This window comes from Hippichthys cyanospilos, chromosome 7 (genome assembly GCF_059441005.1).
Source record: "Hippichthys cyanospilos isolate Australia breed blue-spotted pipefish chromosome 7, RoL_Hcya_1.0, whole genome shotgun sequence".
Taxonomy (NCBI): Eukaryota; Metazoa; Chordata; class Actinopteri; order Syngnathiformes; family Syngnathidae; genus Hippichthys; species Hippichthys cyanospilos.
In genome coordinates, this window is record NC_142375.1 from 8502950 (window position 1) to 8524470 (window position 21521).

Sequence of the window (21521 nt, forward strand, 5' to 3'; positions counted from 1 at the left end):
GGAGTGCCCATAAAGAACCCATGTGGGCATGGGGAGAACATGCAAGCTCTACACTGGAAGTCCAGAATGAGGTGGATTTGAACTAGGGTCCCTGAACTGTGAGGCGGACATGCCAACCACTGCTCCACTGAGCCGCCTGCATGTATATCACCACCATTTAAGTCATTCAAAATGGAAATGTTCTACTCCTTTGTTGGTTCCTTATGGACAATAGTGGAATTGCAATATCTACATGTTACAGTTCATAGTGCACTTTTTTTAGTACCTTCATGCTTGTGAGGAGAATCCATGGAAGTGTCAGTCCTGAATTCAGTTATCTGAGCATAAAATAAATGCTCTTATTTAGGATGGAAACAAGTCATTGCTTTGCTGTCAATGTCAGTTTGGCCATTGTTCCCTGCTTTTTAATGGGAGGTGTCTCAATTGCACTGATCCTCCATCTTCTAATTCAGTCAGTTGGAATGGATGCAAAAGTGATGCAAGAGTTGCCTCTAATGGGAAATATCCTTGTGGTATTTATCAGAAGAAAGAAAGTTCACTGCGGAAGTGGTTCGCTTTCAAACTTCAAATGTTTGGCGACACCATTATAATGTTAGGACTTGAAAAATATGCAACACTCCCTGAATGATATGCACTCTCATCAGACGTTGACGAAACAATGATACTGTTATAAAGTGCCCAACACGCGATGGAGCTTTCACAAGTCTGAGACTGATTTAGATCAAGAAAGCAACCAGTTGGCGCGGGATTTGCTGCTCAGCCCTGAAACAGCTCTGTGATACTAGGGTGTCATGTCATGTGGGGTGATCCCGTTCAACACAAGTGTCAAACTCCAGTCCTTGAGGGCCGGTATCCTGCTTGTTTTCGAAGCTTCACTGTCAAACACACCTGATTCAAATGACGGGTAAAATTCAAGTTTCCGCAGAGCTTGCGAGTAAGCTAATCATTTGAATCATGTATGTTGGCGAGAAGAAAACCAGAAAACATGCAGGATACCGCCACTCGAGGACTAGAATTTGACACCTATGCCGGACAGTATACACAGTATACAGTTGGATTATTCAAGTTTTAGTTTTAAACTTTCAGACCTAAAAGCACTAATTGCCATTTTGAGTGTTTTTCTTTTTTTTTTTTTTTTACTGTCAGTGGTATTGGTGCACCCATAACCCTTGTGAAGAAAAGTGGCCGAGATAATTAATGGACAGATGGATGAATGGATATATAGATGGACGGGTGTGTATTGGTGAAATGCACAAAGAAGATAGAATACTGAAGAAAGAAAACTACCTGCAAAATGTGTTACAACTCTGTCCAATGTGACAATTCACAAACAAAAATGCATTTTCATTTGGGGCCGGATAAAGGAGACTTTGATTTTCTGGAATGGCCTTCTCAACGAGCTGACCTCAACCCTATTGATCATTTGTGGGTTTCGATCAAACATCAGATCCACGCCAGGAAACAAATCCATTTAAATGAACTCTACCCTGAGCCAAGTGGTCAAATAACAAGTCAGAATATTTGCAGAAGCTACAAAGAACAACTGTTCAAAGTGACTGGGGAACATTTAAACAATTATTAGCTGGGATGTATGATTTTTTTTCTGCCTATGTGCATAATTATGACTGCATGGAGAAAAAATGCACCGTGTGTGTGTGTACATGGTGTTTTTCTTGCGTCCCCAAATTCACATGTGCTCTCCAAGTCTGTGCAAACACAGTTGTGTCACCCTGACCAAGTTTAAATTGCGCAATCATGAACGCAGTGTTTGAACTGTTTTATAAGCCACATTCAAAGACATCAGCCTCTTTTTTTTGCCTTGTTTCACAAGCGTAGAAAGCCATGTGCATTTATTTTTGGTAACAACATTTGTGTCATCTGGCATACGTTTTTCAGATAACAGCCATAACACAAATGCCAGAAGCAGATCTACTATTTATATTCCAGACTTGTATGCATTATTTTGCTAAGGATACATAGGGAAAGGAATTGTTACACCACAGGAGTGTCAGTTCAAAAGTGATGTGAACGTGCATACCAACCAGCCATTTATGGTTGTTTAGTCATCCTAATCCACTCGGGACAGAAGGGGTCATCTTGAAGGATCAAGCTGCAACTTCACTGGGGTGTGCTTGAGCACACGTGTTGGTTGCTTACGTTCCAACTTTGCATTCCAGAGAGCATCCAGTCTCAATTTGACAAAAATCTTGTACAAGGAGACACATTTTTGATATGGGTTATTGAAGTTACGCAACGGGTATTGTCAAAATGAGCCATGTGAAAAGCATACCAGGCTAATCACGCGACAATGAAACAAATTCAAATGGTCTCAAACACATTATGAGGTCAGGAAATTCAAGTTAGCCTTGAAAATGCACAGCTGAGAACTGAAAGTCATTCCAGGTCATAAAGGATCATACATACCATAAATACCATATTCAATACAACAGTTGAGTTTCAAAAAAAAAGGACTGACCGGGTTGTTTTTCAGAAAGTAACCCTTAAAATTAGTTGTTTTGCACAAGACATCCCCAAAACCTGGATTTTCTGTATGAAACAACCCCGAAATTGGGTCAAATTCACCCAAGCAGTTGGTCTCTTTTTTTTTTTTTTTTTTTAAATCTATTTTCTCTGGTGTGCTCTGGTTTCCTCTCACATTCCAAAAACATGCACTGTAGGTATGTTGGACACGTAAACTGTCCTTAGGTGTGTTTGTAGGGATGAATGGTTATTCGTTGTTGTGTGCCTTGCAAATGGCAGGCAAGCAGTTCAGGTGTATCCCCCCCCTACCGCCCAAAGAGACCTTCGTTGAGCTCCAGTATGCCAGCGACCCCTGTGAGGGTAGGTGGTTGTGATGGAAACAAAAGAGGGTTTTTCCAAACTTTTAACTGATCCCGAATGTGTTCTTGCATTGGCGATAATGCGAGGAAGTTTGAAACACCGTGCTGCGGTTTTGTGTTCAAGCTTGACAGTGACAATTTCAAGGGTCCATGACGGACAGGCCAACTAGAAAATCAATTTTCAACACGTAGCATTTGGGGAAACCGAAGCACTTGGTGGCAACTCTGAATAGAAGTCATGAATTGAAACACTTCCACTTTGAGGTATGTTTTCAACTGCTTTTTCTGTAAACGACTCCTGAGGTCCACCAATCATATTTTGTACAACCTCAAGGAAACAATCCGCTCCAGCATCCCGCTCCTGAGTCTTACGGTCGGCGGGAAGTGTTGGTCAAACGCGAAGAGACAAATCGTATCCTCTGCGAGTAGACGAGGTCCGCCGCATACAGGACGAAGTTAACAAAAGAAAAAACGGCCACCACGACTTTGCTGTCCCAAGGACACTTCCCTTGAGGACACGAATACGGTCGCCAGGGTGAGCCGTATTTGGTGTCGAAGCAGAACACGGGCCACACCACCGATGCGCTCAGGTAGAGCAGCACCTCTAGCAGGGTGCACACCACCACGAATCGATCAAAGGGCATACAGCGCACCGTCTTGGTGCGCCCGCACACCGTCATGATGACCACCACCGCAGTCAGAGTAAAGCAGAAAGCGTAGACCGCCACGCAGTAGATGGTGGCGGCGTACAGGGAATACTGGCTCCCGTTGGCCAGGGCGCCGAAGATGATGCAGGCCACAAAGCCCTGGACTACTTTGAGCAGACCGGAGACGGTGGCCATGTAGCCCGCCACCGCTTGGCCCGGCCTGGCTCGGCACAGGGCCACCTCGGCCCCGTAGGCCACGGTCGCCAGGATGGAGCAGACGGTGACCGCGATGCGGAAATTGCGGACATCGCAGCCTGCGTAGGGACACTCGGATCGGACGAAGAAGAGCGGATAGACCACCGAGGCTGTCACATACCTGCAAAAGACAACATGGACATGTAGGCATGTGGTGTGACGAACACAAAAACATCCAGTAGTCAAAGGTTTGGAAATACCCTCTATTTCAGTGTTTTTTATCATTTAAAAATGAACTGACTAGTTGTGTAATTTATTGAAATTATGAAGAAATATTGATGGAATCATTGGGTAAAAAACCTTAAGTAATCGTAACTGTTTTATCATTTCGAATTTTCAAAGTAGGCACGTTTTCCCCAGACAACAGCTTCGCATGTCCTGTATTTTTTCTGTCAGCTTTATGATGTGATGTTTTATGATCAGCATTGACTCAATGTTCACAGCTCTGTATTATCAAAAGTTAATAGATAAAATTTCTTGGCCTCTTGTTTTCTTGAGAAAATTCAAGACCCTTGGTTCAAAGTAATGCTATTGGCATTTTTTTCCCTGCCCGGGATATTATTTACTTATTAGTGTACACAATCTAAAAAAATATACATATCAAGCCAATCGCAGCAACAATTGTCATTGCTTTGCATAACTAAAACATACCGCAAAGGCTGTGAAAAGAACTTCCAAATGAACCTTACTTTTCTAAATAATGTATGGACATGAAAACTTTGGTACACCTTTATTTTCAAGATGTATATGGCAGCGAGTCGCAGCGTAACAGCTTCAACAGCAACATTTGCACGCCGATATAAAAAAAAAAAACGTTGTTCTGGAGTCAGATTCGGTGTCTAACTCAGGGAGCTAACAAATAACAAACAGGCTGAAATTGACATTAATGTACGCCACCCGTTGCAAGTGGTTACCGGTAGCTAAGGTTCCGTTATACTTGTAGCTGAATCTGGCATAAATTACCCGATAGCTAGCAGCGCTCGAGTGCTCCATATAGGCTGGCGTGATAGATGTATATGACTGTACACTTCGATGCTTACAGTTGCCTTTCTTACTGATCACAAACCATACCGATAAATTTTTACCCCAATACTGGATGTTTGATTTAATGTTCTGTACCAAAAAACTTAGTATCTGCAGCTCTAGTTTGAGCCCATGTGAAAAAGAAGGTATTTTCAAACTTTTGAATGGTACAATTTTTATTCTGTTTTAATTCAGCACCCCTACGACATCACTTTTCTTTTTTTTATTATTGCAAATACTTTTCAGGGTTTTGGGTGTCATTGGATAGGCAAGTCAGAAAAGTACAATACTGCTCAAGTATGTGCTTAAATAATAGTTGTTCGAAAGTCTGTATTTCTTGTAGTATCTATGTCATTACTGTATGTTATGTTTGCATACTAGGTTTCGTCTGTGTTCAACACAAATTTTATATATCTATAATCTGCCTATGTGTATGAGTGATTAGCATGGCTGCGCCACAGTTTTGAGGTTCAAGGTTTGACTTTTGTCCACCCGTGCTGTCTGCAAATGGCATGTGGCTTCACCCCAGGTTGCGCAACCCGGTCACATTCAATTTATGTTTGTTTTAGACAAATCACTAATTTTTATGTTGGGAAAAAGAAGTCAGAAGATAGCTCGAATCTCCTGCTGGCAACAGATCTGCAAAACATTGAAATTTTGCCTCAACCAGCACAGCGGTGTTCATTTGTCCAATCACTCTGTTGTTACGGATGGTCAACATACTGTACAGTAGTAACTATGTTTTATTCATTAATGAATCAAATATTACATAAATGTAGAAAACGTTTTTGTTGTTTTTTTTTTTGCCAGTATTTTCAAAAATACAATGCTTGGCACTGTGTGTATATACACTCGCCCTCAAAATGATTCATCCCCCAGGAATTTAGTTTTTTCATTTTTGTGACAAAACATTTTAATTTTTGCAATTTAATCCATGAGTTAAATATGACCAATAAGTATAAGAAGGAAAATAACTCACAATTGAAAATATTCAAAATTTAACAAGTATTTTATGAAAAAAAATAAAAAATGTTATCTTCAAGATAATTTACTTCCTAGTCCAATGTCTTATTTTATGACATTAGTTTTGCCTTTTGTTTTTTTCAAATTGCCTCCAGACTATTCCTGTGTGTCAGGAAAAGTCTGGAGGAAAAATGTGTCAACCAGCATTCAGCATTTTTCCTGTGGAATATTGGCCCACACAGGCAAAGGCCTCAAGCTGGGTCAGGTTTGTTGAGTTTGTCATGTTGAGATGACTTACACGAGCGTGGCAAAGGCGGCGCACGTGACGGTGAGGTTGTCCCAGGAAATTGGCAGGCAGCTGTAGAGACGAGTGGCATCCAAAAAGAAAACCAACACCGACATGGAAAAGCAGAAGCACCACACGGCCATGCAGAAGACACCGTGGGAACCGCTGTACCCCGCCGTGTGGATCACCATGGCGATCACGGCACAGCCCATAGCCAGCTGGCAAAGACGGGCAGCGCCGAGGGGTGAGAGGAGCGCCTTTGTGTTCAGGTATGGGCCACCCTGCGAATCCATCACTAGGTGGTTAAAATGAATACAAATGGAATCTGAAAGCCACGGCGCTCTTTAAAATCACGTCTGAATTTAAGCTTTCTCTTAATAAATTATTTTCCGTCCTTCGTGAAAGTAAATACCCCAGGGTGCAATATCACCAATGAAGGGTTATGTTCCGTTTTCTCTGCTGAATGTTCCACACTTGCTTGATCAACAGGTGGAGGATAAAAAAGTTCCTGCGATCCGCCCACCTTTCAAAACAGAGAACGCACGTCCATGTGCCGTAGTCAGGCCCTGGCTAGTCCCTTGTAGCAAAAAGTTGACAGCATGTTGATCATTTCAATCCAAAGAAAATAGTCCAGAGCAAAGTGAGAACTTTGTGACTACTGTGCTCAAACATTAACACTTATTTCCCTCCTCACACACTCGCAGCCTTCGAAGAGTGCGCGCTCGCTGTGCAGGTGGTATGCTGGGGCTCAGTCGGACCAGAACGGAAGTTATTTAGGGATGGGTCATGGCCTAATGAGTGTGAGGGGTGTGCACATGGGGTTGGCTAACCATGGGGATGCGATGCAGAGCCTATTGAATGGCAGATTACTGAACTTTGAAAGAATATCAAAATGGTTTCATCTTGATCTCAGATGGTTTCTAAATGGGAAGATGGGATCCGTTTACACATTGATTCCTTTATGCAAGTAAAGTCTTTGATTTTTTTTTTTTCTAAAGTTCGTTTAGCTTTTAGCTGCAACAGATGTGTCAATAAAAACACATTCTAAAAACTGTTGGCTCAAAATATATAAACATTGGGCCTGACTCAACTTTATAGTTTTGGGTTATTAATTTGACCCCAAAAGGTAATCCACCAAAATTTTCCCAATTCGGTTTGTCGTACACAAAACATGCTAGGTTTATTTATGCAAACTTTTGGCTTGAATAATTTTAATTTAGCTTATTTTTAAGCCCAAATGCATGACAATGCATAAAGTACCAAAACTTTCAAATTAAATTGCTTGGGGGGGATAACAGTGACCTCTCCTGGCAGAAAAGTTCACTGCAGTTGATTTGATAGCATCTTTCTCTACATTTGCACACGAAAAGATTGATATCCTTTGAACAAATAAAGATGAATGAATTGAAAAATGATTTATCAACGTGTGCATTTTGTTACTGATGAGCGAGCTCGGGGAACATTTTCAGTTTGGGTGTACTTGAGCAATTTCGGACATTATGTGGAATGGAGAACACTCAAAAGATTTTTATTGAGGTATTTCAAATTCATATCGCCTCGATCGGTCACGTGTTAGAATCGTGAGGCAGAAGTCAGTGATTCACCTGATTAAACCGTTAACTACTGGTGACGACTGGTGCTGCGTCACACGTTATATGTCCCAAGATTTGAAGTAAGCTTCACAGCAATGGTTCAATGAAAATGAAAGTGTTTTCGTTTCGATTCGGTGTTTAACTCACGTTTCTTTGACTATCCGCTATCGCTAGTTCTCTTGATATTTTGCCTTCACCTAAATTGGTGCAACCCATAAAATATCCATTTTATGTATCGTCAAAAAAACTGTACAATTAAGTAACTATGCAATTATGGCATAGTATTATGTCTTTTGAAGACCTTATGGGAGTCCAGGCTAAGCCAATCATCCAATGTCATAAATTGGCCACTAGCACCACCTGGTGGTGTTGGGGCACACACATTTCTATTGCGGTCCATTTGAGAGTTGCTGTTAAGATTAATGCAAAAATTGGGTTTTAATATGTCCAAAATAAACGATATTTCTAATTTTGAATGGCAGTAATAAACCCGAGACGGGCTATATCTGACACCTATAGGTTGTAATCCTCGACTTCCCGTTTTCTAGCATTTACAAGGGATAGCAGCGTGGCATATTGAAAGTCATGATGTTTTGACGAGTAGCCTCCTACTTCTTTTTGTTTTTTTGTATGCTTTTACTTGGATCTCACATATCAAAAAGCCCGAGTTGGGTCAAAATTTCCCCCAGGGGTAAAGCAAGAATTTGTACTTCCTATAAAATATATGAATGCCTTTACACCACAGGAGGGCAGCAGTGGGAGATTTTAGTACTGCGATGCACTGCACTTGTCTGTATTGTTCATTTCCTATAGTCCAGACTTGATATTGCACTTCTCTAAAAGGAAAACATGTAAGATGTTGAGTTTTTCGTTTAGACATTATTCAATCAATAAACTATCCAGCCTGTCCATACATCCTGTCCTAACAGTAAATTACAAGAGCAATTGTCATGGGAATAAATTCAATTTATGCCTATGCTGAATGGCGGTGTGTGGTAGAACACAAAAATGATCAGCAAGAAAACCAGTCCATAAGTCATTAGAGGGGGAAAAAAAAATCAGCATTCACATCTAATCTTGTTCAAACAGCATCTGTTATTCTTGAACTATACTTAAGCCATAAAACACATCCAGTTGTCTTTCTTCCCACATCAACCAGAATGGAATCACACCAGTCTTTTCATCATATATCAATTCTTCACTCCAGCAGTCATTACCTCACACAGTTCAAAGTGGCGGGCAACTTTTGGGATGAATTTAAATGCAGCAGTCACAAAGTTGAGGTTGAAGTGCAAATCCTGGCTGTGCAAGTGGCAGGCATCTGGCATGGTTACACTTCTCACCCTTGCACACCCTTACTTCTTACCTGCAAAGACACAGTCAAAATTGGGATTTCTGGCACTCCTGGCATTGGCACTTGAGTGATGCCCTGAGTGCAACAGCCAAATAAAATGCGAATGAAGGTAACAGGGAAAAAAAAACAAAAAAAACATAAATCCTCTGAAAACACATCGTTGCTCAAGGATAAAATAATTACCAAAGAAAATACTTTTAAAAATGTTTGATTTAAAAAGCAGGATGTTGAGATATAATTTAAAATGTGAGTTGTATAACATTTATTTTTAAATATACATTATAATCGTGTACTTATAATGTATATTATAGGAGTACAAAAAAACGAGAAAAACAAAGTGCACAAGGTAACTCGCATTTGTCACCCCTTTGGAGAGTCGCTTGGTAATCGTTGCAATGTATCCTTGACTTGTGTTTCATAATGAAAATCTTATCACTTGGGTATTTTTACAGCCATTATTTTCCAGTTACAAATTGTTTGATCTGCAAAACTAAACCTAGAAACGTGTGTCAATGGCCTATGAAATGTTTGAGCAGCTGCTTGCACAAGTTCTGCACAGCCAAGCAGGAAGAAAACGGAGTCAGCATAGCGTCTGGGATCAAACGAAAAAATTCAAAGCAGGGGTGAAAAATGCGCGCTTGTGTCCTCTGTTGAGTTCCATCCCCACCTGGAAGCTTGAGCCACTTGGGCACCTTGCCCATGACCGATCTGCTGGGCTTAGCGGCCTGGGTGTTTGCTGGAGGTTGGTTTTGATCGTCCCGCGCGGATGCGCTGGTGTCAGCAGTTGGCTTCGGAGGAGGCAGCAGTTCTTCAGTGGCCGAACAGCTGGGGGAATGTTTCGGTGACTGCAACATGCAGCTGGGATGTTGGAGATGAGGGGCAAGTAGGAAAAAGAAAAGTCCCAAATATGTACTTTAGTTTTCTAAGGCTCATAACGTTATTGTTACAGGGCCATCGACGTTATATGCATGAAGACACTGGTCATGTTAATGATTCTCATATAAGTCAAGAAACCGCTGTAGCAAATAGGTAAATCAAGTAATAATGTCATGTAAATGTAATACATGTATAACTGTAAAATTCCTGGAAACTCACTATGTCCTATCACTTAAGCTATTTGCGGAACAGGCCTGCAGGCTACTCATGTCATCCTTGGGGGGGTACCTGGTACCAGCGGGTCATCTTAGTGACCCCTGGTCTCAACCATCATTGATTAGACGGCTACGCTATGTGAAAATGTCCAAACTAGGTCAAAAATGTCAGTGGTTTCTTGGTGTATTTGGAGGGGACACTATATTTACAAGGTGTACACTTTGTGTCAATTGTTCACTGTAGTATTTTTCCCCCTGTCTTCGTAAGACCTTTTTTCTCGCGAAGAGAAAAGGAAACTTCAACCTGCCGCCATCGTGATGCAAGTGTGGTTGTGGCAAATGGTCTGTGTGTGAAAACGTTATTTGGCTGATGTGTGCAACACATGTAAAATGAAAGATTTGACTTCGATTGACATGCCACTGATGTTTGCACACAGGCACAATTAGCAGTGACCAAACCAAACAACTTCTCTGATAAAATGTTTGTTAAATGGAAGTGCCGTATGTGGTCATATGGTGTGTTGTCCGATTCTATGAATGAAAATGAAGACAGAAGAAAAATGTTCATTATTCCTCTTCATTTAATCGATGGGGGGGCTGCCATTGCTATATAATTTAACTTTCACAAAAGCTTACGTTGCTGACTGGGTTGTTGAGCTACTTAGTTATCAATGTAGTTTCATACAACATAAACAGGTGGATACGTTAAGTGGAAAGCCAAAGATTTGTTTGCATAACTGCAATCTGCATGCCAGTTTTGTGTATTACTGGTATACAGTGCTGTTTACATACAGTAACATGTTTACATCTCAATTGTGTGGCAGTTTATTCTTGTTATTGGTCAATGCTTACAAGACCATGTCTAAGTATTTAATATGTTTATAATTGATATGATATGAAGAGCACTGCAAACTAAAGGAGCTGCACTTCAAATTTAATGACGAGAGGCCTGCCACTTTTTTCTTTTTTTTCTTTACCAGATGAGCAAAGAGGGGAGCAGTGAGAGGTAACAAAAGACCCACACAGAGGCGGGATAGGAGCAAGAGAGATTTATCCTCTGTGTCATTTCAGGCATGACTTGTTTGTTGAATTGAGGATTTGAAAGGAGTCATGTTTGCAAGAAGTCATGTTTGGTCGTCAATTGTTTTTCGTAACTTGACACACACCCTGACAAAAAAAAAAAAAAAAATCTAATTGTCCAACAAGGACCATTTGAAGGGTCCACTGACTGAATTGCACACATGTATCGACATACCTTGCGATGGATTCATTTGCTTGCAAAGCTGAGACAGAAGATTCCAGAAGTTCCCTCTTTAGGTATAATTCTATTGACACACAATAACAGACACAGTAAAGAACATATCACACTGGGTTATGCTTCAAATGAGAAAAAAGAGAAAGAAAAAAAACATTAGAAACCTGTCTTCACATCAGAGCCAAGGTATACCAGGGCACCAGGAAACAGATCAGCCTGGAATATCAAGATGAAATGCATCAATTTCAAGATGGTTGACATATCATAGAGCTCAAATGTGTGTATTGATAGAGAAAATATGTAACTTTTTAAAGAGTGTGACTGATTTGGATGGCTTGGATACTATCCTTCAATTAGACAGAACTACCAAACAGTGTGACGCCTCTTACCTGAAAAAGTGTGACAGCAGGATCATCCAGAATTTTTTTGGGAGGCGTGATAACTGGACAAAAAAAAAAAAAAAAAAAGAAAGTCAAATCGAATTGCTGGACTGTTAAAATGTGCGCTGATCTTGACATGTTAATTGTTTTAATTTATAGTCATAATGTACTTTGCCAGCTTAATTAAAGAGGTTTTTAAATTCTATGACTGTCTAGTAAAAATAGATCTTTGACATCTATAGTCATCAATGAGTTCATATCATGTTAATTGCAGTACTTTCTGTAACTTTCCTGTATCAGTCTGAAGTTCAGCGACATAGGGGAGAAGTTATCAAGCCACTCAAACATATGGCTGTCCATTGATAAATGTACAATATTGACAACTGTTTGGGAGGGTTTAGGGACGGGCCAGTCCGTAATAAGCAAATATCAGCGTTTAGTTCAAATCCTCAAGTTTCAACCACCCAAAATTTGATGATTTGAAATCATGCGGGTTGGTTGCGGAAAATTTTGATAACAGGCTGGATAGGGGGTTTCGAGGTCTAGACTCAGGTACCCCTGGTGCAAGCCTTAAAATGAAGACGGAATCAAGCTTCTCCCATTACCATCTCATTCCCAAGACCTCAAGCCATCTGAACACCTGTGGAGTGAGCTAAAGCGGCGAGAGCCCATGGCGCTGGGTGATTTAGAGGGTTTACAAAAAAGAATGGTCGACGATCCTCATTTGTATTGTCCCATCTTGTGAAACATTATCAAAGATTAGGTGCCATTTTTTGACAAAAGGATGTTGTGCAAAATATTAACATCAGGGGTGCTAATAATTGTGGCACACATTATTTGATGTTAAGTAATTTTGTTTTAATGTGGTATTTACTTAATGGAATACATAAAATTACACAGTTGTATGAAAAAGTGAAAAGTGTGCAATAATTGTTTCAACAAAAGTAGGCAGGAGCATAAATTTGGGCACCCCAAGAGATAAATTTCATCAATATTGAGTAGACCCTTCTGTTGCAACCCTAACCCTAGAAACAACAGCCTCTAAACACTTCTTATAGCTTCCAATGAGGATTTGGATTCTGGTTGCAGGTATTGACCATTCTTTTTACAAAACATCTCCAGTTCGGTCAGGTTTGATGGTTTCCCAAACTGGACAGCGTGCTTTAAATCACTCCAAAGATTTTCACCAATATTCAGGTCTGACCATTCCAGAACATTGTACTTGTTCCTCTGCATGAATTCCTTAGTAGAATATGAGCAGTGTCTTGAGTCGTTATCTCGTATCAAGCCATGGCACAATTTCAATTTTGTCACTGATTCTTGAACATGGTTTGCAAGAAACTGCTGATACTGACCGGAACCCATGCGATCTTCAAACTTTAACAAAAGTGCAGTGAATAGTTGAAAAATGCACAGTGACACTGCATCTGCAGCAAGATCATGCTGTGAGTCTTTGGAGCCGGTCTGTGGGTTGAGTTTGACTGTTCTCACCATCCTTCGCCTCTGTTTATCTGAGATTTGTCTCAGACTGCCGCTTCAGGCTTTAACTGGAACTGTGCCTGTGGTTTTCTATTTCCTCTCTAGGTTCCTCACAGTGGAAACTGAGAGCTGAAATCTCTGAGCTAGCTTTATGTCATCCTTTACCTTCACCATGATTTTGAACAATCTTTGTTTTCGGGTCATTTGACAGTTGTTTTGAGGCTCCTGTGCAGCCACTACTTGGAGAAGATACGATGAGAACAATTTGCATCTGGCCACCTTTAAATACTCTTTCTTTATGGTTGGCTTCATCTGTGTAAGTAAGTCAAGGGTCAATGAGCTAGCCAATTTTTTTTCTCCAATATTCAAATCTATAAAACAAGACCTGCCTACTTTCTTTTAAGTAGTTAATACACACTTTCTGTAAATCCTACATTCGTAAGTTCGTTTCACTTCTCAAATATCACTGTTTTCCTGCTATATATTTTTTTAAATGTTTCAAAACGATATGGTGGATGTGAAAGAAGCATCTGTTTTCATGGCACTTACAGAGGTAGAAACTAAGCAGTGGATCCTCCAAGTGGCTCCTCACAAAGTCCGTTAAAGCTCCAACTAGAAATAAAAATACAAATTGAAAGAGCGTAATTCATGTGAAGCAGAATTATTTCTGACACTAAAGCTGACTGATTAGTAAAAAAAAAAAAAATCCGTCCAAGTAATTGTCTTTTTTGTCCCTCTCGATATTGGGATTGAAGATGCTATTCTTTTTATTTATTTATTTAACTTGTCTTCTTTGGCTGTTAGGTAATGTAAAATGTATCCCTATTACGTTTGATCAGCTTTTCTATGCAATAGTGAACATTTTTTTACTGCCACAGGGCAATTATTCTTTCAAGGTCATTTGAGCAACTGCATTACTTGGGAGAAATTTAAATAGTGTTTAAACATATAAATCGATTAACTAGTCGTTCTTTTCTGGAGCAATTTGTTTCTCTTTGATGTTGGTGTTATAATTTGGCAAAATGCAAAAGTGTTCCTGAAGAACATCACAATTAGATAGTCCGCAGAAATATGCAAAGGTGGCAAATCCACATCCAGAAATTAAAAATGCTTCCACCGTTTGGATTTACCCACAGGTGCTTCCACTTAACTGACAGGGAAACGCTGCCTTTGCAATTTGCTTTTAATCACGTTGTAATGACTGAGGCACACTCAAGATTTTTCAATTTTCTCAAAAAAATAACAGTGTACCTTATAATCAGGTGTGCTTTGTGTATGCATGTTGAGTTGAATAAAATTTGGCTTATTTGCACTACTGGTTTGTTGAATTAATAGGCAGTGATGCACCTTACAAACCAGTGCGCTTTATAGTTGAACAAATACAATGATTATTTTAGACTGCACTTCCCCCTGATTTATTGTTTATTAAAGAAAAAAATTGTAAAATTAGTGACATGAGATGCACACAAACCTGTCTCAAGGGGTCTGAAAAAGCCCTGTAGAACATGTCGATCTGGAAACTGGATCCTTAGCACGGCCTGAAAACGCAGCAAAAGTGGGCAGATGTAGAAACAATAGAAAGGCATGTGTCTCAAAATGGGAATGAATGTGTATAGTGTGCACACTTTGGGGTATCTGTTTATCTTCTCTTTCATCTGTGCTTCTCGCAGGGTTTTAGTCATCAGCGGTGCCTCCTCCAACAATTTCCTGAACAGTTAAATGATAAAGAGCAATCAAGTTACTATCTTTTGAGTGGAAAAAAATAACAGGGAGAAATACAACTGTCATTTTGGAAAGGGGGAGGAAAGCATGAAGAAAGGCAATGATGTGAAAACATTTTTTAAATTTTTTTGCTTATCTTCTATGAGGATTTGAATATTAGGAGTGTTTGGTGGGAAATGTGAAAAGATGTTAATGCCCATATGAGAAAAGTGTATTAAGTGTGTGGTGAGGCGTTTTATAGCCTTAAAATACATACTAATAAAAAAGGGGAAGTCAGTCCCAAATATTTATTTACAACAAGATATCTTAGCACATTTAAAATGACAATGACGTCACATTTGCTCAAGGCTCAGGTAGTGGCCACTCATGGCTCACCTGTTTAGGAGTTTGGTCCTTTGACTTTTGCAAGCTGAGCTGTGGGCAACTGTCACGTCATTTTCAGCTGACAAAAAGTGGCAAAATGGCCATCCCCTGAGAGGGAATTAAAAACAGCCCAAGTGTGTTGCTAAACTCATATTCCACAAATGTATTAATCATCAGAATTCCTTGGTAATGGGGCCGCATAGAACACATTTTTATAAAGAACATTTGGGGGTTGATTTCCCCACACAGCATAGTAAATTATATAAAAAAAAGAAAAAAAATATGCAAAAACAGTTCACACAAAAAAAAATAAAACATAACAAAACCATAAAGGACTAAGACATATAATAAATGAAAAAAAAAAGAAAACCCATGTGAAAAACCGAATAATTGAAAAACAAAAATTAAAATACATATAAAAACAATTTAAAAAGTAGACTATAAGAAAGCATTGTGGGTAAATTTTGGAATGAAAGGCCAGCAATAAATGAGGGAGCCCTTTTTGTGTGCATGGGTGTAGATTTTACTTGATAATCCATTAAAGAAGCACGGTGCAATTTGTTTAAATATCCAACACACTATTGTGCCATTACAATGACTATTATCACTGTATAATAATTCAAGCCCTCCAAGAAACTGTAGATTAAAAATGGTCCACTGTCACTGGAGTTCATCATCAATAAATATCACGGCCTAAACACTTGTAACAGTTGTTTCACAGCACCTCTTTAGTCACATCATTAAAATGTTGTTGTTGTTTTTTTTTTTAAGTCAATCTCTACATCGTTTTGAAAGCATTCGGAGAGATGCTGTCTACATTTGTCAAGACAAATTATAACTGAATCCAAACGTCAAATGCAATAAGTTGTTTCACCAAGGACTTGTTTACAAATTCCACAATTGCTATGAGGACAGTTGCTGTTGACGTATAAAGAATGTGCCTCAAGATAAAACTAAAATAATAATAATAACATGGTAAAATTGATGGTGTCTTCATGATTATCAGTTTCGTCCAACTAACCTCTCGCTCTTAAGCTGAGCAAAACGCTTGCGTACATCGTCCATGGTCACTTCGAAGAAGTCATCTGGCAGCTCGACATCATCTTCAGAGCGATGAGGCACACGCTCAAGGTGGTAGATGAGAGGCTCTCTCGCCACTGGCTGTAGTGATAAAGTGAAAGCCAAGATGAAGGCATGACAAGTTTGATCTAAAGACTGCAAGTATTTACCTCCAAAATAAATTCTGCTCCATCCATATTTTCATCTGACATTTTGGCAGTGGGTTGATTCTGCAGATAAAGAATTACTGATGTGAAACGATTGATAATTTGAAGCATAACAAAATGACACTGATTTACATGAGTGGCAGGGGGAAAAAAAAAGAAGGGGTGTACCCCATCTTACAGTTACACCAATACTGCTTTGAAGTATTATTTCAGGCTCAGCAGGGAGCAATTTGAAAGCCTCCTACTGAAAGTCTCACCACCTTCATTAGTGCTTCCTTTAGTTTTCTCTTGCAATTTCGTGTTAAGTCTTCCAGTCATCAAAAATAACTCTGCTAACTTGTGTGTTCTGTGTGCTTCAATATTATATGTATGTTTGACTGTTCATTCCATACGAAACAAATGTTGAAAGTGTGGCTGCAACATTTGAGTATGAAAAAACAGATAAAATGATGGTTTGCATTTAAAAAAAAAACTTGGATATTTAGAGGACTCGTAAATGTAGGAAGCACTTAGTATTCATAAAAAAATAGCATATCAATTTTCATACAATATCACTAACCTTGATGGCTACGCTATTAGAAGGCTTGGCTTTCTTGGCTTTGGGTGAATCCACCGCAGACGAGGACAGTGATGAAGACGATACAGATGAAGCGAGTGTACGACCAACTGCACTTCCATCTGGACCACCGAGGCGCTGACCACTCCCAGAAAAAGGAACGAATGGCACCATGGGATCAGAAGTAGAAGACGATGATGATGATTGGGGGTTCAGCCCTGATGGCCCCGACACCTCACCATAAGCCTCTGCCATTCCTTTTACTACAGGAGGAGCTGTCGTTTTATTGGTAGCTTGGAATTTTTCCTGTTGAGTAGTTCCCGTACTAGTGGAAGGAACAGGGCACGGCACCGGTGAGGTTTCGATGAACTGAGCAGGGTTAGAGTTTTTAGCCATCTTGTGAGATATTAAGACTTCAGAATGAGAAAGAATAGAGTCCGGTTGAGATGCTGAGCTTTGGTTTTCATCGACAACATGGGGGACAGGCACAACGGGATCTTCACTAGAATCCATGCAATCTTCTCCTGGTGCTTTGTCCATTTTCAGGAAAAATCTGTCAGGATGCAAGTATAACCACAATAAATGACTTACTCACTTGAATACATCTACTAAAATCTGATAACAGGTAAGCTTCAAAGGGCAGTTTACCTGAATATGGCACTTCCTCCAGTAAGGCCTAATGACTTCAGAGTGGCCTTCTTGAGGGCCGCTTCCCCGCACACCTGCATACAATACAAACAAAAACATGCTCTAACAACTGGGTGTCACACATATTCTGCTGTCTTGATAGGTAAGTGTACATTTTGTACCTCATCTCTCATATAAACACACACAGGAGTGGATTCAGTCTGGGTCAGGTCTGACACACTGGGGAAAGATGACATAATTAAGACAGGGTTAATTGATGTCTTTGTTAAGTTTTCACTTCGCATTTGTTGTATTAAATACTCCAATATAACTTTAGTATGTTTGAATTTCATTTTGATACAATTTTACAAAAAAATCATGGTGTGACAATCATGGTGTGACAACACCTCTCCAAATTTTTTCCCCTGATGTGTCTGCGGGGCCTTGCCTCAGATTTTCTAACAAAAGCGTGTATTTAACTTCCAGCTCGGAGCAAAAGAATCAGGATGTGGATTAATCTAATTAACTAGCGATGTGTGTTGGATGAATGTTTAGTAACTGGAACAGCTGGGCAACAGCTGCATGTGGGCTTTGGTGTGTGTGTTTATGCACATGTTTTGTGTAAGTGCTGTGCTAATGCTGCGGGACCCGGTTGCACTTCTTGACACACTGAGGTCAAACAGAGTTGAGGACTGAGAAAAAAACATAAATGATTTTTAAAAGGTAGAGGGGAGACATCAAAATAGCCAGACACAAACCTGATCTGCGGGAAATGTGTAAGGACCTCCCAAAGAGTCTTCCCACAAGAAAAGGAACCTTGGAGACGAGAGCCATCCTCCATCTGCAGTGCAATCCGCACCTGGGATATTCAGTAGGCACACGATTTTACTATGGAAAAATCTAAGAGCCATACAGACTCATCAATAATAAAAGGGCACAGACTATTATGTTGATGGGCTGTTATGCCGCACAATACAATTGACAACAACAACAAATTGAACATTTACTGTATATGAAATATTCGGATATCAATAGAAAATATATAGCTATCAGTCAACATGACTTTTGATGAGCCATATTATCCTCTGTGAACAGCCGAAAAACCTTTTCTGGCTGCACAGAATCTCTCGTCGAATCAAGTCTGCCATTTGCACACTTTAATGGCAGATAAACATTTTTAGGTAACTCAAAATGTAGATGTTGACTCTCATAAGCATGTTTTCTCAAGAAGCTTCCGAGGCTGTAGAAAGTCAGCCTCCAATATGTAAAATTACAGCCTATACGGTGCATATATTGTGCTTTACAACAAAACCCAAACCGATTTACAATTTCAAATGGACCTAAGGATGAAACAGTGAAGCTTGTGGTAAAAAAAAACTTCAAACTTCACAAGCTCTGCACATGTTACTGTGAAGGGAATCATATATTAGGTTGTTATCATTATGTGCTTATTTCATTGTTACCCATTTATGCAATCCTAGTTCATCTTGACCCTGTCCTTAGATAGAGCTGTTGACGCACGAAAGTGTGAGCCGGGACCTTGGCCCAGCTGGCTGGCTCTTTTGTTGTGTCTTGTAATCTGCTATGCTTTTGCTCAATAAAAGCCAGGGGGGGACGGCTGGGCAGTGAAATTAGCATTGGAAGACCCACGAGTTCATTTGCCCAAGCTTTTTTCCCTATGCCCGGCATAGAAAAGTCAATCTTGGCTGGTCTGAGTTACTCTTTTTGCTGTTTAAGCAGCTAGGCTTGTCCTAGTCTTCTTTTCTGAGATTTCTCTAACAGTTACCGCATCTATTCACTTTGAATGTGGACCTTGCTCTCATTCACTTGGCCACCTCCGCAACTTGGTGCTACCGGCGGCTAGTCATCAACACACTCTGGTGGCTACCCAAGGCTTTGAGCTGCAGCAGGAGGACATCTTCATTGCTGTCAAGGCCATCAGAAGATTTCATGGGAGGCATCTTGCCCTCCTTCTGGAGACCCAGACACTTTTCGATTAAGTGAAAAGACCCTGCAAGCTGTGCTTGTTGCTTGCTCAAATGTTCACTATTTCATACAATAGTCTACAAGAAATTGTAATTGTGGTTATGCATCGTTGTATAACACAATATATTTGTACTGTCCTGTATACATTGTATTTTTTTGACTTTGTGGCAGACGGTTTATCTAGCATGCTTAAAACCAGGAGGTGGGCAAGTGCAACAGAACTCCTTTCTGCATTGCTTAAAATATATACCTATTTGCTGAAAATCAGACGATAGCGATGTCACAGTCCCACTCAACCTCCATTTTAGAACCAGCTTGGAAAAGGTATGATGAAGTTTCATTGTAACCACACAGAAGGTGTGGACAGGTGGCCACACAAGGCAGAACCTTTAGTGCCCATACAGACTTGCAACGTACCTGACTATCAGACACAGTCTGTGTCCTTGTACTTGGCACCACTTCTAGCTTAGCATTGTTGGGCAGGTTGGCGAACCTCCACTGTAGCGTAAGGTCGAGAACAGCCCTTTGAAACCTGACAAATAAGGCACCGTTGTGTTCATAGAAACATATTTTAAAGCATATCAACAGAAATTTTCACTTGTGAGGTATCCTAACTGTAAATAGGAATTGCAGTACCAACATGTTATTATTAAATTGGACAACACATCTATAGACATCTACATATATAGAAAAATATATAGTGGACTGGACCTTAAACCCCTTGAGTGACAAGTACATGAATACATTTCATTCTTTTAGATGATACGCCAACATCAAAACGAGGGATGAATTTTAAACCTCAATCACTAAATTACAACTTACTTTAAGCCGTGATTGTCGGGATTGAATCCATGCTTCTTGCAGACCTCCTCCAGCACCTACAAAGAAGACAATACACAACATGATCACGCTAAAAACATAACTGCATAACTCATCTTTTTGTTTCTCTATTTTGTGCCTAACTCTCAATAGATAGCGGTAAAAGAACATTGTATGAAACACTAAATCTAATAGGCTTTTTGAGAGTTAATTTTTGCTAAAATCTTCAAAAAGATTTAGTAGAGCAATTGCCTACAAAAATCTGACTTGGGGGTGGGTTAGACTGTGATTTATTAGCCTGACGGCATTATGTTATCCGACCAAAGTATAACAAAACAAAACCCAGGAATCCAGAACTTGATCTGTCACTGGCTATAGCTAGTTAGCCAAACACGCTAACAGGGAGCAAAACTGTTAATACCAAGGTTACCGCTTCAAACAGGAAACGTGAAATGTAGTTTAAACGAATATTACCTGCAATAACGGAGTATTTGGGGACACCTTAACAGTCTGCCTTCTTCCATTTGGAGTTAGGACCATCACGGATGAACCACTAGCGGCCATCGTGTTTTGTGACGTCACCCAGTCCCTTTGAACAACCTTTATTGATAACAAATGAAAACTAACAGTGGCGCCGTAGTTTTGCCCTCTTTATTTTTTTTTAATTTGTTAAAAAAGAAATTTCTGATTTAACATATGGTGATTCATTCCAACACAATTTTTCAGTTTTTAAAAATGTTTTTTTTTTCATGATAAAAAATATCTCCGGCTTCCCCGCACACTCCATAAACACGCATAGTAAGTGTATTGAACACATTAACTCAGGGGTGATTCAAAGGCTCAGAATCGTTATCAAGCTTCTGCTGATCTTGCTGATTAGCTGATCATTTGAATCAGGTGTCTGGGAAAGAAACCTGGAAAACATACATGATACCAGTCCAGGTTGTTCATCCCTAAATGTCCCTGCAATTGGCGGGCAACCCACCCACTGCCTGGACTGTGACCAGTCAGGATAAGTGGCTATAAAAAATAGATAAATGAAATGAAAAAAGAGGAA

General features: G+C 39.9%; 2 protein-coding genes across 2 annotated transcripts; both read right to left on the reverse strand.

The window, feature by feature from the left end:
• Nucleotides 1-1588: 1588 nt before the first annotated feature.
• LOC148420898 (myeloid-associated differentiation marker-like protein 2) lies at nucleotides 1589-7310 on the reverse strand. Its single transcript, XM_088419580.1, has 2 exons — nucleotides 6027-7310; nucleotides 1589-3863 (listed from the first exon to the last, which is right to left on the reverse strand). The coding sequence occupies exons 1-2, from the start codon at nucleotides 6305-6307 to the stop codon at nucleotides 3209-3211; spliced, it is 936 nt and encodes a 311-aa protein (XP_088275706.1). The 5' UTR covers nucleotides 6308-7310; the 3' UTR covers nucleotides 1589-3208.
• Nucleotides 7311-7526: 216 nt separating this feature from the next.
• aspscr1 (ASPSCR1 tether for SLC2A4, UBX domain containing) lies at nucleotides 7527-21048 on the reverse strand. The gene is made up of 17 exons (XM_088419579.1): nucleotides 20939-21048; nucleotides 20468-20523; nucleotides 20063-20177; nucleotides 18418-18518; nucleotides 17842-17899; nucleotides 17681-17754; nucleotides 17036-17585; nucleotides 16480-16539; nucleotides 16272-16411; nucleotides 14791-14872; nucleotides 14637-14703; nucleotides 13715-13777; nucleotides 11696-11748; nucleotides 11471-11522; nucleotides 11307-11376; nucleotides 9628-9818; nucleotides 7527-8972 (listed from the first exon to the last, which is right to left on the reverse strand). Exons 1-17 carry the CDS (start codon nucleotides 21026-21028, stop codon nucleotides 8962-8964), a joined length of 1833 nt encoding a protein of 610 aa, XP_088275705.1. The 5' UTR covers nucleotides 21029-21048; the 3' UTR covers nucleotides 7527-8961.
• Nucleotides 21049-21521: the final 473 nt, after the last annotated feature.